Raw genomic sequence first — 19,316 nt, 5'->3', positions numbered from 1 at the left:
TCATTGTTATAATAAAAATTTATATATTTCTCTTTCTTTAATTTGTAAGATATTATATCTTACACATCCTTTTCAAAATTTTGGGACTTTGTGTGAAGGTTGCTCAGGCCAATGAGGAGTCCATAAATTCTGTGCATTCTATGGTTGCATTGTTTATCCCGTGGCAGACTAACTTGGTTACGTTGTTAACAATGAATATAACAATTCCTCGCTTGCCGTCAGGATTCGAACCTGGGCCTTTCCCATTATGTTAGCCACAGTAGCTATTTAACAGTATAATATTTAGTTTTTTTCTGAAGATCATGTTAAGGTGATGATCGTATTAAAGTGATGTCATTCGCATCTAAAATCTGGATTGGTTGCTGTACGTATTTTTCATTTTGTGGTAAACACAGACACCAATATGTATACCAATGTACATTTTCTTTCTGTTTCAGTGTGATGCAGCTGTAGGAATGAAAGCGTTCTTCGACATGTTGTCTAAAAAACCGGAGAAGGTCATGCTTTTTGGAGCTGCTTGCACGGCCGTAACGGATCCTATCGCTAAAGCTTCGCAGTTTTTTCAACTAGTACAGGTAAGTTTATTCACTGGTAAGGTATATGAACACCAATACATGCTGTATATGTAATATACATGTGTTAAGCGTCAAAAGGAACTACACTCACTGGCCACAAAACCAGAAATCTTTTTAAATTGGCATCAACAGTTAATTAAACGTACGATACGCAAATGTAAGTTGCCACATGGTATGATTACAACTTCAGATAAATACTATACGCTTTTCTGGAGCTTCTTAGTCGATCTGTTCATTGGAAAGACATGGTCTTTTCAATTTTCGGAAAGGTTATTGGAGCACATTTAGCGGGAGCCACTGATAAAACAAAGGAACTTACTGATTTGCAGAAAGCAACCATCTCCAAAGTATCCAATTTGTGAAAGATGGAGAATACAGCTGTAAAAGAGGGATCCAGTGTACAGCAAATGACTGACATATTCAATTTAGGCAAAAAAAAACCCCTTTCTTTGCCTAAAGAGTGAAAAAGCTCATGTACTCTGACAAGTCTCGGTTTGCACTTTTTTTGCACCAATGGTAGGATGAAAGTGTCGCGTGAACTTCAAGGAGTCATGCATCCAGACTATATTTGTCCACAACTCAACCAGCTGGAAGTGGCATCGCAATATGGGGTACGTTTGTTGATAAGGACACTTTGCTCATAAAATTTGAAGGTTTACCTCCAATGAACATCTTTCTATGTATCGCACCGAACCTGGTCGCCAAATTCCCCAGATCTGAATCCAGTTGAGAATGGCTGGGATACTTTGGATAGGACAGTTCGGCCTCACAATCCAGCAGCTGACAAATATCCTGATGAAAGAATGGTCAAATCTGCTAGACTCCCTCAGACACCTAGTGGAATCTATTCCACGATATATAATTCTCGAAAAGGTGGCCCTGATAGATATTGAATAAAGGTAATTTGGCTCCCATTCATAAAATTACTCGTAACGTCTCATTTTCTTACTTCGTTACTCTTTGTATATGTTTGCATTGCGCATGGAAATTCTAAATTTATCTACCAGCTCGAGCGAAATCAAGCGTTTTAAAGGATATAAATAATCATTTTACTGAAACCATTAAAATCTGTTTTTAAAACTGGAATTAAAATATTGTTATTGTCCACCATTCTTATAATGTTCCCCTTAACAAAAATTAATTTGTTCCAGTTAGGTACGAGTACACATAATCATATTCTAGTATTTTTTTGATTCAACACTGAACATCAAAGTTACAAAATAAGGTCATTTGCAGAGCGCATTTTTAAAGGAAATAATCAGAACCAGGAAGACAACCAACTACTATAATATAATACGATGTTAGACACTTTAATCAACTGATAAAGATTTCCAACAGAATGACGCACCTCTTGATGATTAATTGTAATTTTCCATTAGTTGTAAACTGAGTAATTATTTACCTATAGGATTATCAGAGTGCAATGTCGACAAGTCCCAAGAATAGTAATTCTGGAGTTTCCCAAAGATAGCATCAAAGTCGGGTCACGGACGTCAATTACCTCTAAATCCTATTGTTTCTATACGGTTTCGCTGTAATTCATAGTAGTAACCGTAAGAGATAATCTGTGTTTACTTCCTGTTCACGAAATTGGCCTGATACGGGTCCTGCATGTAATTAGAAGCAGGAAGCTGAATTGGCTCTCCAGAGCAAGAATTTCTTTTCTGTTTCAACTCAGTTTTCTCTCATAAATAAATAAATAAATAAATTTTCTGTTTATACTCCGGCACGACAACCAAGTCAGTAGAGTTTACAATAAATCGTCAATACAAATATTTATCGTATTTAGTAGTCACGGGCTTGAACCCCGGTCCACTCAAGGAACGCGTGCTATGCACTCTCGCTCCTGACCACTGGGCTACGTCAGGCCTTAACAAGATAGACAGAATACAAGAAACAGCACCGTATTCAGCAGTCACGGGCTTGAACCCCCGTCACTCAAGGCATGTGTACTTATGCACCCGCGCGCCTGACCACTAGGCTACGGCGGCCTATTAGCTATGAATCACGCAATTATTTATCTCTTAGCTCACCGAATCAGGCGATGGTTATCGTAGATTAATTATTATTCGAGTGAACTTATCTTTGAAACGAGGTGTCGTTAAACACGTGAGGATGTTGATTCTAAAGATGAGCCTGTTTATGACAGAGTCAATGTCAAATTGAACAGCGATAATCCTCCACTTAGTGATGTGACCTGCTAAAATGTGTCAGTTGCTATTACTGAATTTTTCCCCAATGTCTCGTGATGAGAATCAGCGTACTTAGAGTTACCACACTTTGGAAAATATAGTTCTACCAACTCAACCTCGCTTAGCAACTAATGGATACATCTGGCTGCCGTAATCTTAGCGAAAGGGACACTTCAGATTTCTTGACACTCCTTGAAAGACATAAATGACACAATGTCAAGAGTATCAGAAGGAACTTCAGTAATGGTGAAAGTTTCACATTACCTCTGTGTGTGTGTGTGTGTGTGTGTGTGTGTGTGTGTGTGTGTGTGTGTGTGTGTGTGTGGGGTGATATGCGTACACGCGCTGAATCTATTACTTTTTCAGAAACTTCAAGAACTATGAGAGTCTAAAGGAACAATCCTGACTCTAAGAATTCTGAACGAATAATGGCGAACTAACAAGAATTTCAAGACTATTTCTTCAACGATTAACTTACTTCAATGATTAACAGCTGAATGTTTCAGCTTTTAACTATATTTTTAAGATAACTTTATACCAACCTAAACTTGCTGTATAGTTTCTAAATAATTCTTATTTATTTCTTAGCTTACATATGCAGACACTCATCCAATGTACACCAAAGAAAGCTATCCCAACTTTTTTCGTGTTGTTCCAAGTGAGTCGTCTTTCAATCCGGCCCGGGTGTCCTTGTTGAGACAATTCAACTGGACCAGAGTAGGAACCTTATATCAAAACACGCCGAGATATGCCTTGGTACGTATTATTGCTTTGTACGGGTAGTTAGATATATGCGATTGTCTCTGCTGTAAATCAAATGATTCTAAAATACGTTCTAAAAGGAGAACGCTCTCTTTCACATATGTAAATGATGTAGCAACTTGACCATATTTCGTTCATTTAGTTAATGATTTTTTCTTATCTTGAACACACTGTTTCTCTGAACAGCCCTTCTTCCGATTCAGGTGGATTATATACGAGGTTCGGTCAATAAGTATTTACCCTTAACTAGAAATATTTGAGTTATGGATATGAAACTTCTCTAGGCAGCTACACTTTAGAGCAGGGGTGGGCAACAGCCGGCCCGCGACAATGTTGAATCCGGCCCCCTCGGTAAATGCATAAATATAGAAAATCCATACCTGACTACACTCGCCGTAAACGTTCGGCTTAATTCGGTTCAATCGGGAATCGCGGCCAGTACAACAGTAACCAAGTGATTCTACGCAGCGTCAAAGAGTTATTTCCTAATTATTATTGTAGCATCGATCGAACGAAGTTCCTTTGGGTTTGACTTCTTATTGAAAAAAATAATATTGGTGCGAGATATTTTATGTTTTATGCCTTTTCTAATTATTACAATTTTTAATTTAATATAATTTATAGCCCATAAAATGAGCCAATTAAAAAAAAAAGAAAAATTGATGCCGAATGCCGCATTTTCAATGATAATTGGACATTCAGATATATTTTTTAAAAATACATTAATAATTTGGTAATTCAAATAATATAACATTTTTTAGGTTCTGATTTTTTTTATTAAATCGTTCAATCTATTCCGGCCGGCATCATGATGCGAAAATTTCATTCGGCCCGCTTACGAAAAAAGTTGCCCACCCCTGCTCTAGAGCTACGAATAAACTCTTCAGACCTCTTGATTAGATTCCTCACTGAGCAGGAAACCAAGCTTCCACTTCATTAATGACCTTCTCCTTAATCTGAAATCTGTGGTCCCATAATCGTTTCTGGAAGAGGAAGAAGCCTGAACGTGAGCTGTTGGAAGATTAAGTTGGGTGCTGCAGATTTTCAAAGCCACACCTTACCGCAAAATCTACTATGAACGCAGCCTTGTGAGCAGGAGCTCGGCTAGCAGGCAGACACCTTTGGATAGCTTCGTCTCTTCAACTTTATAGTCTCTCTTAACGTCCCCATGCCTTTTTGGAGGTAATCTGTAAGAACCTTTATAGTCAAACGACTGACAACATGACTTTGTTGTCAGTCTTGGCTTTTTTGGGGTTGCTGTGTTTCTGGGTCGTAGTGATGTACTTAGCATGCATCCATCGTCACAATTTGGTCAAAAACATCGTCAATATTCTCTTTACCAAGCTCCAACATTTGTGATGAGGCTCATCCTCGGAACCCATCGGATTGCCGCCTTACATATGTGGAGGAACTCAGGCATTAACATGCAAAGAGACCCATGGTTAATGTTCACTTCATATGCTGCAAAATTTATGGTCACGCGTCTGCCAAGGACTAGCTGTTCACTTTAGACACAATAGCAGGGTCCGTGGATGAGATGGGTCTCTCTTCTCTTTGGTCATCGTGCACATTGCTTGGCCCACATCTGAACTGTCTTTTCCAATCTTACAGTATCATTTAATGGATAATTCTCCCCATATACAGCTTTCATCTTCTCATGGATTTGTTTTGATTCTTTACCTCGCAAATGAAGAAATTTTACAATGATCGGACCTCGACCTTCTCCAACATATCACCTCTTTGGTATATTTATGGCTCTTGTTCAGTAACAGATAGATCTACAAAATCAATAACTCAGATATTTCAAATGAGGACAAATTCACATTCAAATTATCAATTAACACAGTTTTTACGAGCTGCTTGTATATCTATGATTCTAAATAAAAAGTATCACTGTCAAATTGAGGTTTTTGATGAATATTATATTATTTTCCTCATTATTTTCCCATTTCAGCCACATAGCCGGTTGCTGACAGATTTGGACAGTGCCAATGTTACGATTGCTGCCACCCAAGGCTTCGCAGATGAACTACAGAATGAGTTACAAAAGCTGAAGGTAAATAGGCATAATCTTTTCAAAAACTGACAAAACTTATTTTTCTACATTTATACAATAAATTTTGGAGCCCAGTATTTATTCATTTTAAAAATATATTTCATCGTGTCATAAAATAGTGTTAAACTCAAAGATAAGTTTCAGTTATTTCATATAAAATTTATTTTTCCATTAAACATTAAGTCTGCAAAGATATTGCCCATTTATTCACCAACTGAAAAAGACTTCATTTTTATGATAAATGGCATTGTGGGGGGTGGTTGTTGTAGGGATTAGATGGCTAGATTCTGGGGGGATAATATTTTTTCTTTTATAATAAATCACGTTATCCTTCCAGACCCACCTCTTTTAACTTTGTATTCCTTAATTAAATTTCCCCCTTAATTTACCACCCTCCACGTTAACACCTGACTTGTATACTGCACAGATGATCACAGATTCTGGGGGAATAATAGTTCGTGTATGTCTCCTCTGGACTGGCTGAGTATTCAGAATGACTCGACACTACACATGATAAACATATACAAATTTGTTTATTTCACAGTATATACATAAAAGAATTGTATCATACAACATCAATTGGTATAATGTTAATAACTGGCATTATATGTGTGTTAAGATGTAAAATTAATAGCAAATGATATAATATGTCTCTTCGTGTCTTTCTGCTTTTTTCTCCTTCTGGTTTAGGTTACATCTCATAAGATTACTTTACTTTCTAACAGTTAAACTTCCCAACTGGAATTACCTCAGTGGGCTTAACACCTCTATGGATATTGTCCTAGATTTATAAGTCCCCGCTATAATCTTTCATTAATTTATCCCTTCCAAAATAATTCAATCTTAATATCTTGTAACGTTTCAAGTACATAGAACACCTTTACATCTTAACTTAGAACATACCAGTCTCAAGTACATGTATCTAAATCTTCCTTGCTTTAACTTATCCTTGAGATGAAGTACATACATCTATGAACCCCTTTCTTCCTCTTATACTAATCAATACCAAATCTACTATCAACTAAATAAACATTTTTCTAAAGTCCTTCTCTTCAAATCTACTATCAACTAAATAAACATTTTTCTAAAGTCCTTCTCTTCAAATCTACTATCAACTAAATAAACATTTTTCTAAAGTCCTCTTCAAATCTACTATCAACTAAATAAACATTTTTCTAAAGTCCTTCTCTTCAAATCTAGCTTAAAATTATTATCTCGTACTTACATATTAACTTAGGGAATCACTCTTTACACTACCTTTTCTCAGTTCAGGGGCGACTCATCATCAACAGCATAGGGCATCATCAGGCTCCAACTGGAAGTATTCATCGGCAAAGGAACTGCTTTTCATCTACAGGGATTCTCCTACGTTCAGGAACTCGCTCTTCTTTCCATACGGCTGTTAAATAAGTTGCTCCGGCCTGCTTTTTGGGCGTCTGATCAGTTCGATGAAACTGGGAAGCATAATAGAATTATCAGGAATCTTCTTACTGCTTTAGTATTAGTATTAGTATTAGTAACGGCCGCATGGTGCAAGAAAGCCTATGGCTTATGCTGCACCAGCCAAAAAAAAAAAAAAAAAAAAAAAAAAAAAAATCCGAAAAAAACAATGATAAAAACAAAAAAAAAAAAAATAAATAAATAAATAAATAACTAAATAATAATAATTAATAAATAAAAAAAATAATAATAAAATAAAAAATAAATAAAAAGGAAATTAAACCTATCATCCTATGCGCTTCCCTTACCCGAAAGTACTATCCAGATGACCTTTGAATTTCCCCAAACTGTCGGCCTCTACCACCCATGAAGGCAACTTATTCCAGTAATTTATAACTCGCTGGCTAAACTAAAACTTCCGCAGTCCAATCTAGACATTTCCCCCCGTAACTTGAATTTATGTCTTCTAGTCCTTCTAGCATCTAGCATCAGTTCTAGCATCATTTATAATCTTGAAAATTTCGTCCTCATTCATTTTACTGATGCCTCTCAGAGCCTTAAACACCTCAATCAAATCTCCTCTAAGGTGTCTAGTTTCCAAACTCTGCAACCCACATATTCGAAGTCTTTCTTCATAAGGACGCCCTTTTGCCGATCTCACCAGGCGAGTTACCCTTCTTTGCACCCTTTCAAGAAGCTCGATGTCTTTCTTCAGGTGCGGTCTCCATACTTGAACACAGTATTCCAAGTGTGGTCTAACATAAGCCTTATATAATGGGATTATCACGTCCCTATCTCTACTTGCAAAAGTTCGATAGATCATCGATAGGACACCATGGGCCTTCCTTGCAACCTGTTTACAATGCTCAGAGAATTTCATGTCTGACCGTATCGTAACACCCAAGTCCCTTTCCTCCAGTACTGGGTTTAGTTGAACTCCACCAAGTGAATAAGTTTTTTTGGGATTACTGTTTCCCAGGTGTAATACCTTACACTTTGTTGGATTAAAGCACAGCTGCCATTTTCCTGACCATTCCTGAAGTCTATCTAGGTCTCTCTGAAGAAGCTCAGCTTGACAGTGATCATTAACTACTCTTCCAATTTTAACATCATCTGCAAATTTAGACATCACGCCCTCTATCCCTTCATCAATGTCGTTTATGAAAATTAAAAACAACAGTGGTCCTAATACTGATCCTTGGGGAACCCCACTTCTTACCTCAACCCAATCTGAGGAATAGCCATTTATCACAACCCTCTGCCTCCTGCCCTGAAGCCATCCTTCTATCCATCTAAGGATTTTCCCAGTGATTCCAACCTGTTCCAGCTTATAAAGCAACCGCTCATGTGGGACTGAGTCAAAAGCTTTGCTGAAATCTAAATAAACAATGTCGAAATTATTCCCTAAATCCAGCTCGTGAGTGACCCTTTCGAAATAGCGAACCAGATTTGTTAAACATGATTTTCCCTTTACGAAACCATGCTGAGTATCCTTGAGAATTTCAATTCGATCCAAATGATCCTGAATTCCACCCTTGATCATTGCCTCCATGATTTTCCCTACTACTGAAGTCAGACTGACAGGTCGATAATTTCCAACTTCACTTTTAGAGCCACCCTTATGTATGGGAGATACATTTGCACTTTTCCAATCCAAGGGAATCTCCCCAGAGTCTAATGATGCTCGCATAATTAGCCTCAATGGTTCAATGCACTCGCTTGCCGCCTCTCTTTATCAGGAAGCCTGGCTATGTAGCTCTTCCTTATCGTTCTATGGTGAGGCTTTTCGATCCTTTTTACTCAGCTCCAGCATAGGTGTTTCCATCTTTCAAGGATTATCTCCTTCCTATTTCAACAACTCTTAAACAGCATCTCCCACAACTCATTACTCTGGCCGCTACTTTCTGGCGATTCTCCCGGCACTTCTCGGGATTTCTTTCCAGCCGCACATCACTCAGGCATCTCCACGGGAACTCTCCAAACTTCCACACTGCCCAAAAACTCCCAACTCTCCCACAAAAAACCTTCCTCACTCCTTTCTTGCATCTGCCTTTTGTTTCAGCCGCTCATTCTATTTTGATCCAATCGTCGTTCGTTCTCCATCATCTCATTATTCTCATTCGCTCTCTCCCACTTCTTCCGTTTTTCTTGGCCCTTCCCTCTCCTGGGGTAACTTCCTGTTTACAAAATTTCCAGCTACTTCGATGAACTACAGGGCGTCTAGATATTTCCTTGTGATCATTCCCGATTCACTTACCGCTATTAGTCCACTCTGTTTCTTCTCTACCGATCCTTGAAATTAATAAGTGCTCAAGGAGTCGGTCTGTTTCATCTATGGGCTAGCTATTTCTACATAGTGTATATCGCATCCAGGGTTTTCTTCACCCTCTTAGTTCTTAAAATCTTTCTCTCCACAAGGGGGAGTCGGTTCCCTTGTTCTTTCCTTCCAAAGAGCTGCTCACTTTCTGTTTATGCGACCATGAACTGGCCTTGCGGTGCTCCCTTTGTACTAGTGTTCCAGTGCTCCTATTGTGTTGTGTACCGTCCTGCTACCCCCCGTTGTTACGTTAATCCTCCCCTACTTGACTGTATGGTACAGAGCGATCACAATCTAAGCTGAAATCATCCTATGTAAATAATATTATTTAATATATACATATTTTTTTTCCTTTGTTATGTTATAATATTTATAACATAACATTCGCTAGGATAAGTGTAAGAATTTTGTTCTTACATTCCTTCCGCCTCCCTTTAAAATTTATATCCCCATTATAAATTTTCTACAGGTTCCCTGCATGTGCGTCTTCTTCCATGGCCTACTTATTAACAACAACTCTATATTCCCTTTTGATCTGTCTCCAAGCAAGTACATGCCAACACCTTTAATTGCCCTACTAGATTATCCTAACTACTATAATATACATGTACACTACTTAAGTGTATATTTTGGGCTTCACTAAACTATTCCCTTCCCATGTTTTCATTAAATGCTGCTCCTAAACACATTAGTTGTAGCCTGTTTGTCTCTTTCAACTTGAGGGACCTTTTCCCATAGGAAGTTTCAGTTATGTGGTTCCATGGCCATTCGATTCTTTTCGGCTCTGTTGATTCCTTTACCAAGTTGTCATTCTTTTCACCTCCACTTTCTTCCACTTTATTTATCAGTTCGCTATCTTCATGTTTCTCTTTATCTTTCTCCTTTACTTCTAATGTTCCTACGCGTAGTGTTTTGGTTCTATTCCGCCGTCTGGGTCCCTTCTTTCGCCCTTTCACATCAATTTTTTCAGTCTCTTTCCACTTCTTTTCTTTCTTTTCAATTACCGAGCTTGATCTCTTATCGTTTCTCTCACTTACCGGACTTCCATAATTCATCTCTCTCATTTCTCGCCTATCCTTGCACTCTATTGGACCAAATATGAGGTTTCTTGAGCGCCAAGGATAAATTCGACCTGTCTTGATCTTCCATGACTTTCTGGGATCAGTATTCCCATACTTGACTCCCTGATCCACCATCTGAGTCCGGCAGAATCTGGCTATATGCCCATATCTGCTACACCTATAACACTTCACCTGACCTTGATGATTCCATTTATGTCCCCGAGTGGCCAAAACTATTGGTTCTTTATTTATAAACTTACTTCTATGTGTGTGTGGCTTCCTCCGTGTGCTGCCTGATTTATTGCTCCTTTTTTCACAGGAATTATTTTTCCAGCGTCTAAGATGCAGAGCATTCATGCTTATATGCTGCCCTTGATTTGTGCCCCTGTCTTGGCAGTGTTCATTTCTGTCCCCATGATATCTATCCCTGTACCAGCAGTTTTTAGCCCAGTGATTGCTTCTCCCGCATATATAGCATTTCTTTCCATATCTTTCTCGCCTAACTTCTTTGACTTCTCCTTTACACCCCCTGCTGTATCCACCTCTTGTGATCTGCCCCGTTTCAGTGTTTTCGCCCCACTGTCTATTATTTTGATCTTGAGCGTTCTTTTTTGTGTTCAATTCTCCTAATAATTTATTTAATTTAACTTCCATCCCAGCTATCTGTCTCTCTAGCCCCTCTAGCTTATTTTCGCCCCCTTTTTCTTTAGTACTGCTTGGTTTTGTCTCTTCTCCCGTTGATACTATATTTATGTCCCTTCTAATTGCCCCCCGACTTTGGAAATCTAATTTTTGTTCTACTACGGCTAGTTCCAGGGCCTCTGCTAATGAATTTGGTTTTCTCCTCAAAATTTCTTTTTTGTATTTATCCCTGACCCCCATCAAAAACTGCCCCATCAGGATTTTGTCAAAAGCGCTACTTTCTTTTTCCGATACTTCTGTATTTAATTTTACATTTATAAATCTTTTATGATACTCTTCTACTGTTTCCCGACTTGTTTGAGAGTAGTTATTTAATATACCTATTCCTTCTAGAAAAGAGTTTTTCGGGGAAAATAGCTTTCTTAATATCTTTTCAAATTCATCTAGGGTTTCCACCTCCATCGCTTGGGTCTCCTCTAAATATTTAGTCTGGGCCCTGCCCTCCAGCTTGAATTCCGCCATCATGACTATTTCCAGTTCAGACAGGCCTTCCTTTTCTTTAATCAGTTTTAGTCTCCGTAGAAAATAGTCTATGCTTTCTGATGGCTCGCCCCTAAATGTTTTTAAAAACTTACTTAGTTTGAGTGTCCCCCTATTATCGTTCCCTACACTGGAAATAAGAGTTTCTACTGACTCCCGTCCATTATTATTTTCCATTTCTGTATCCCTACTGCTGTTCGCTCTCCTTGTCGCCATGACTTATTTTTGGGGGTTTAACTTAACTAACAATCTAATTCCTCTTTAATTCCAAAATTATATATCTTAATCAATTCACAACTATATGCACATTACCTCAAATTAATCAACCTATTATACTTACTATTCTTTTTTCTGGCTCGCCAGCTGAATTTTTTCCTCAGTTTCAGCAACTGAATTACTTTTTATTCTGTCGTTCTGAACACCAGCCTTCCGTCGTGAGGATATATCCTGGCTTTGCTCGCCAATTGTGGGGGGGTTTGTTGGAGGTTATTTTTTTTTATTTTTTTTTTTTAACATATACAAATTTGTTTATTTCACAGTATATACATAAAAGAATTGTATCATACAACATCAATTGGTATAATGTTAATAACTGGCATTATATGTGTGTTAAGATGTAAAATTAATAGCAAATGATATAATATGTCTCTTCGTGTCTTTCTGCTTTTTTCTCCTTCTGGTTTAGGTTACATCTCATAAGATTACTTTACTTTCTAACAGTTAAACTTCCCAACTGGAATTACCTCAGTGGGCTTAACACCTCTATGGATATTGTCCTAGATTTATAAGTCCCCGCTATAATCTTTCATTAATTTATCCCTTCCAAAATAATTCAATCTTAATATCTTGTAACGTTTCAAGTACATAGAACACCTTTACATCTTAACTTAGAACATACCAGTCTCAAGTACATGTATCTAAATCTTCCTTGCTTTAACTTATCCTTGAGATGAAGTACATACATCTATGAACCCCTTTCTTCCTCTTATACTAATCAATACCAAATCTACTATCAACTAAATAAACATTTTTCTAAAGTCCTTCTCTTCAAATCTACTATCAACTAAATAAACATTTTTCTAAAGTCCTTCTCTTCAAATCTACTATCAACTAAATAAACATTTTTCTAAAGTCCTCTTCAAATCTACTATCAACTAAATAAACATTTTTCTAAAGTCCTTCTCTTCAAATCTAGCTTAAAATTATTATCTCGTACTTACATATTAACTTAGGGAATCACTCTTTACACTACCTTTTCTCAGTTCAGGGGCGACTCATCATCAACAGCATAGGGCATCATCAGGCTCCAACTGGAAGTATTCATCGGCAAAGGAACTGCTTTTCATCTACAGGGATTCTCCTACGTTCAGGAACTCGCTCTTCTTTCCATACGGCTGTTAAATAAGTTGCTCCGGCCTGCTTTTTGGGCGTCTGATCAGTTCGATGAAACTGGGAAGCATAATAGAATTATCAGGACTCTTCTTACTGCTTTATCAGGAAGCCTGGCTATGTAGCTCTTCCTTATCGTTCTATGGTGAGGCTTTTCGATCCTTTTTACTCAGCTCCAGCATAGGTGTTTCCATCTTTCAAGGATTATCTCCTTCCTATTTCAACAACTCTTAAACAGCATCTCCCACAACTCATTACTCTGGCCGCTACTTTCTGGCGATTCTCCCGGCACTTCTCGGGATTTCTTTCCAGCCGCACATCACTCAGGCATCTCCACGGGAACTCTCCAAACTTCCACACTGCCCAAAAACTCCCAACTCTCCCACAAAAAACCTTCCTCACTCCTTTCTTGCATCTGCCTTTTGTTTCAGCCGCTCATTCTATTTTGATCCAATCGTCGTTCGTTCTCCATCATCTCATTATTCTCATTCGCTCTCTCCCACTTCTTCCGTTTTTCTTGGCCCTTCCCTCTCCTGGGGTAACTTCCTGTTTACAAAATTTCCAGCAACTTCGATGAACTACAGGGCGTCTAGATATTTCTAGATATTTCCTTGTGATCATTCCCGATTCACTTACCGCTATTAGTCCACTCTGTTTCTTCTCTACCGATCCTTGAAATTAATAAGTGCTCAAGGAGTCGGTCTGTTTCATCTATGGGCTAGCTATTTCTACATAGTGTATATCGCATCCAGGGTTTTCTTCACCCTCTTAGTTCTTAAAATCTTTCTCTCCACAAGGGGGAGTCGGTTCCCTTGTTCTTTCCTTCCAAAGAGCTGCTCACTTTCTGTTTATGCGACCATGAACTGGCCTTGCGGTGCTCCCTTTGTACTAGTGTTCCAGTGCTCCTATTGTGTTGTGTACCGTCCTGCTACCCCCCGTTGTTACGTTAATCCTCCCCTACTTGACTGTATGGTACAGAGCGATCACAATCTAAGCTGAAATCATCCTATGTAAATAATATTATTTAATATATACATATTTTTTTTCCTTTGTTATGTTATAATATTTATAACATAACATTCGCTAGGATAAGTGTAAGAATTTTGTTCTTACAGCATCATATCTTCTGCGGAATGATGAGTTGAAAGATAAATTCGCGGCAGCTTCAGTTCCATTTCATAAATATTTAATTAATAGCTTCTGAAGTTGGCCTTTAGAAAGTTGAACATCTTTTTTTCAAGGAAAAAAACTGCGCAGACAACCACGTGTGGATCTCAGAATAGCAATTTCCATTTTAGATTCGTTAATATTTAAAAAAAAAATGGTGTAAGAAACAGAAAAACAAAAAGCCATAATGTCCAGGCTTTTTTTTAAAGTGGCAATTTGTCCAAGTAATTCGCAAAATATCGGGATTTAAAATGCACAGTATTGAGACAAAGATATGGAATTAGATGGTCTGAAAAGAGAGTGAAAATATTTCAAATTACTCCCATGTTATTCCAGTAAAAGGTTTATGGTACACCGATGCCATTCATCCACATCAGGTTGATAGGGGAAAATGTATCACTCACCCAGTCCCAAAATAGAATTCTTTGTATAATTCTATTTAAGGGACTGCGAATATGTTGAAAATTTAATTCCAGAAATTTAAATAGGGGTGTACACCGTTCTAAATTAACTGATGGTAAAGTTGACATCAGTGAGATGCTGGAACAGAAATTACGAGCTCGTAACTGGTGATCCATCGTTAAGGGATTTAAAAGCACAAAATAATTATCAATAAGAGAATGTAATGCATCTAACACGCTATGTATTCTGGGTAGAAGATAGGGCATTATCCGCCATTGTAGTTTCTCTCTTATGTGAGTAAGAAGTCTTGTTTTGTGTGTTTGTTTGTTTGTTAGCTATAATCGTGAGATTCAGTGCTGACATTGCGGAACACGGCGTACTGGCGCAAGTTTTTCATGTCACGAGAAGACAGTATCTGACAATATTGCTGAGCAGCAATGTTAATGGAGTTTAGCTGTTTAGCTTCTGGATATAAAGTGTTTGTTTGGGCAGATACAGCGAGGTAATATCCCCAGAACAAGTGAGCATTGGAAACATCCATTAACAAACAAACCCGATTGTGTCTACGAAAACAACCACATGCCCGGCAGGCAGTTGTTGAATTAAATGCACGCATCTTGGATATATATATATATATGAGGAGCTCCATGGTTAAAGGTGTATCTTGTTTTTACCTTCAGCTGATTTCGAGCGTTATTGTCTTGAGTTTTATGCATCAGAAATGAAATAACATTAACGTGTACCGAATGTCTTATTATTATTTTATCTTTACAGGGTAAGGATGTTCGCATTATACTTGGTAATTTCGACGAAGAATATGCGAGGAAGATCTTCTGCGAGGTTTGTATCTTTCAATAATCGAAAAACATTTTTATATTTTTATTATTTTAAAAGATATACTGAAATATCAAATTGAAATTTTGGAAATAATTTCTGTTATTCGGTATTTTCTGCTGAAAAATAAATTTCGCGTGCTGCAGTGCTAAAATTTAGAGATAACATAGTATAAAAACATAAGATAATTATAAACTAATTACAGTACGAAATATGTGAGGCTTCATAAATTTACAAGATTCGTTTTTATCTCGCCAGATGGCAGTAATAACTTCAGTTTTACTAATGAGCATGTATTTGGTAACTTTCCTTCGGCATTGTCTGAAAGCGTGGTGTCGCTCAGTCATGTTTTATAGCCGCGATCATGTTTTATAAAAAAGAGTGAGTTAATGAACAGCTCAAATAACACACCTCATCACCACCATCTGGTTCAGTTTAGAATATCTTGCAATTTCTAAAATAATTTTAATTCAGACAAATGCGGAAAGAATGCATCCAAGTGCAGTGCATACAGCCAGAAAAGTGTGATTGTACAGTGAATTTACTAAGATAGCGAACTTAGTTGTCTTAGCAAATTTACTTTAATTATTTATTCTAGAATAAATAATCACAGGCCTGCTATTTAAGTTGAGATTATTTTATCGTGAAACCTGTTCTGCGTATTTCAATTATGGCATTCTATTTTGAAGGCCTACAAGCAGAACATGTACGGAAGGAAGTACCAGTGGATTATTGTTGGCATATTTCAAGAACGTTGGTGGGAAGTTCGTGACCCGGCTGTAACGTGCGAGATTAGTGAATTGAGACAGGCTCTTGAAGGTTATATCGCTACTGACGTCCTGCCTCTGAGTACCAGCAGTGAGGCCACAGTCTCCGGTTTGGTAAGTACTCAAATAAGCTTGGCAATTTCTCTGTAATCATATGACATTTATCACATACATGACAATTCTAACAAAATTCTCTGATGCGATGATATTGGACTCTTCGAGTGCGTTCCGAAGGTCGGTTTGTCTTTTCTGAAGTAAGCTGTTATCGTAATGTAATTTGATATATCATAATTTTATATCACAAATATTCTCTCTAGGAAACTTAAAGGAACACTCACTGCTGATTATTTAAATAATTTGTTGCTGATGCAAATTCTAGTATATATATCTTAGTTTCTGCTTTTGCGTTTGTTGTAGACTCCCGCTGAATATGAAGCTCGGTATGATGTAGAAAGGAATCAGGAATACAGTCGTTTCCACGGATACGCTTACGATGGTATTTGGGCAATCGCATTGGCTATTCAAGCAGTTACAAAAAAACTTCGATCATCAGGATCGCAATATTCTATGAAGGATTTTCATTACAGAAATCCTTTCTGGGGTAATCTTTTCAGAGAAGCTTTCAACGAGACTTCATTTTTAGGGGTAACAGTAAGTATCGAAGTTATCTGAAGAACACGAATAGATATTTCTTACACTTTCTAGATTTTATTTTGCTTTTTAGCATAAAACATAGATTTAACTAAAGGAAGAAATAATTGAAACGCTATAAATTGTTGGCAGACTAGTTGATCAAAGTTTTTTTTCAAGAGGGATCAGCATCTCTAGAAGGCACTCGCCTTCCATTAGCATGGCATTTCGTCTGTAGCGGCATTTGCATCTATGAAACTCCTTATATCTCTTTATATTAGGAGTTCTGGTGAAGATTATCGATCGCCTGCGAATGCGGTAAACGCATGCAAACACTGTTGCACAGCGTTTGCGCACACAGGTTCAAAATACACACCGGTACTTGTTGACATAAACAAATAACAGTATTTTACAAACAGCAGAAATGGTGTAATACACGGAAAATGACTGCGGCCATATTTCAAAGCAGTCGCCCTCAATTTAACTTCGAAAAATTCTCTCAGCATGTTTGAAAGGAAATATACCATAAACAAATAACAGTATTTTACAAACAGCAGAGATGGTGTAATACACGGAAAATGACTGCGGCCATTTGCAGTTGTGCAATATACAATAATTATATATTGTATATTGCACAACCCCGGCTTCTACTCAAGTGTCAATCACCAGAATTGCACAAAACAACAATATAGTGAACTGCATGTCATGGCAAAAAATTAATAAATAGCATTAAGACAGTTGATGGGTCAGGGATGAAAAACTACATTAAAACACAGAACTATAAATGTAGGATACAGCCCAGAGTAGAAAGGGGTAAATAGCGGTAAGAAGCACATGGATGTAAAAGCAGAAAGTGGCATGTGACAGAAGTAGAGACAGAGGAACATATGCTGTATATATATATACAGCAGAAAAATTAAAAGCTATAAATGTGGGATAAAGCCCAGTGTAGCAAAGCGGTAAGAAGCAGATGGAGGAAAAATAAGTATTATGCGGCAGATGTACAAATTACGGAGAGACTTTTGTAAAAGAAAGAAACAGGAGAAATAATGTAGAACAAAGTAATATAATGTGCAAATAAGACAGTGAAATGGATAAAGAAAACTAACGAAAATATGGTGATGGTTATTGACGCCAACTTTCCTAATATGATGGAAACAAAAGCCAAAAGCAACACGTAAGAGAAGGTAAACTAATTAATTTATTAGTTTACTTTCTCTTACGTGTATTTTGGCTAATTTTGACTATTCAGTTTATTTCTCTTACGTGTTGCTTTTGGCTAATTTTGACTAATTAATTAGTCTATTTCTCTTGGCTTTTTTTTTTTTTTTATTTTTGGCTAATTTTGACTATTCAGTTTATTTTAATATATATTTTTAATGTTTATTTTTAATGTTACACATTAGTGTTTAATGTTTATTTTAATTTATAGCTCTTACGCGTTGCTTTTGGCTGATTTTGACTAGTTAATTAGATTACTTTCTCTTACGTATTGCTTTTGGCTAAACTTGAATAATTAATTAATTAGTTTTTTATTTTTACATCTATGAAACATAAATGTGTTTCTCTTACGTGTTGCTTTTGGCTAAAATTAGTTACTTTCTCTTACGATTTGGATAATTTTGACTAATTAATTTACTTTCTCTTACGTATTGTTTTTGGTTAATTTTGACTAATTTGTTTAGTTTCTCTTACGTGTTGCTTTTGGCTTGTTTTCGTCATATTAGCTAAGTTCGCTTCCATAACCATCAGTTTATTACTTTGTTCTACATAATTTCTCTTGATCTTTCTTTTACGTTTTTCTCGGTAATTTGTACATATATGCCACATAATACATACTCTTTTTACCTCCATGTGCTTCTTACCCCTTTTCCCGCCACTGACTGCTTGCTACTCTGGCCTTTATCCCACGTGTATACTTTGTTTCATTTTAGTTTTTCATCTATATATGTTTTAGACAGAAGACATATTTTCATCTACATACAATGTATATTTTAGAGGAACAAAACTAAAATATTTTAGTTTTCTTCCTCTCTTGTGTCAATCTTAAATTACGTTCCGGTTTTCTATACTGTATATCCTCCCTTATACCCTTTTTTTGCATATATATTTTTACTTTGTATTTCTCAAAAGTTTTTTCCTTAACGCTGTTTATTAATTTTATTTTGCCATGGTATGTAGTTTATATTAGAAACAGAGGACACTATATTGTTTTCTTGTCATGCAATTCTGGTGGTTGACACTTGAACCACACTTGCAAAAGACGCCAGGATTGTGCGATACAATTTTATTATATCGCACAATATATAAGTATTTATATAAGTATTTATTTATTTCTATATGGCGTTTAATAGTTATTCTAATTTTTTTCCCTTTTTTTCTTAGTTTACAAATTATACAATTATGGTCGTTGGGTGCTTTCGGTCCATCAGTAGCCCTTGTTCTGATGGACCGAAAGCAGCCAACTCTTCCCATTTTAAAAATGACTAAAAATTCAGTATCTCATAGAAGTGACTTCTTTTTGTTGAATCAAAAAAATTAA

The 19,316-nt window shown here is 36.9% G+C and overlaps 1 protein-coding gene across 3 annotated transcripts in view; it reads left to right on the top strand.

The window, feature by feature from the left end:
* The window catches only part of GABA-B-R2 (gamma-aminobutyric acid type B receptor subunit 2), a 312,110-nt gene that overhangs the window by 219,465 nt on the left and 73,329 nt on the right, over nt 1-19,316 (top strand). For all 3 annotated transcript variants that reach the window (XM_090388971.1, XM_090388970.1, XM_090388969.1), the window contains exons 2-7: nt 438-575; nt 3,356-3,523; nt 5,484-5,585; nt 15,318-15,383; nt 16,067-16,258; nt 16,562-16,795. In XM_090388971.1, coding sequence (XP_090245097.1) covers nt 438-575; nt 3,356-3,523; nt 5,484-5,585; nt 15,318-15,383; nt 16,067-16,258; nt 16,562-16,795 — 900 coding nt within the window. The remainder of the gene's footprint in view (nt 1-437; nt 576-3,355; nt 3,524-5,483; nt 5,586-15,317; nt 15,384-16,066; nt 16,259-16,561; nt 16,796-19,316) is intronic.

The sequence above is a fragment of the Mastigoproctus giganteus genome, chromosome 14 (genome assembly GCF_048544385.1).
Source record: "Mastigoproctus giganteus isolate SK-2022 chromosome 14, ASM4854438v1, whole genome shotgun sequence".
Taxonomy (NCBI): Eukaryota; Metazoa; Arthropoda; class Arachnida; order Uropygi; family Thelyphonidae; genus Mastigoproctus; species Mastigoproctus giganteus.
This window is presented reverse-complemented; position numbering and strand designations above follow the sequence as displayed.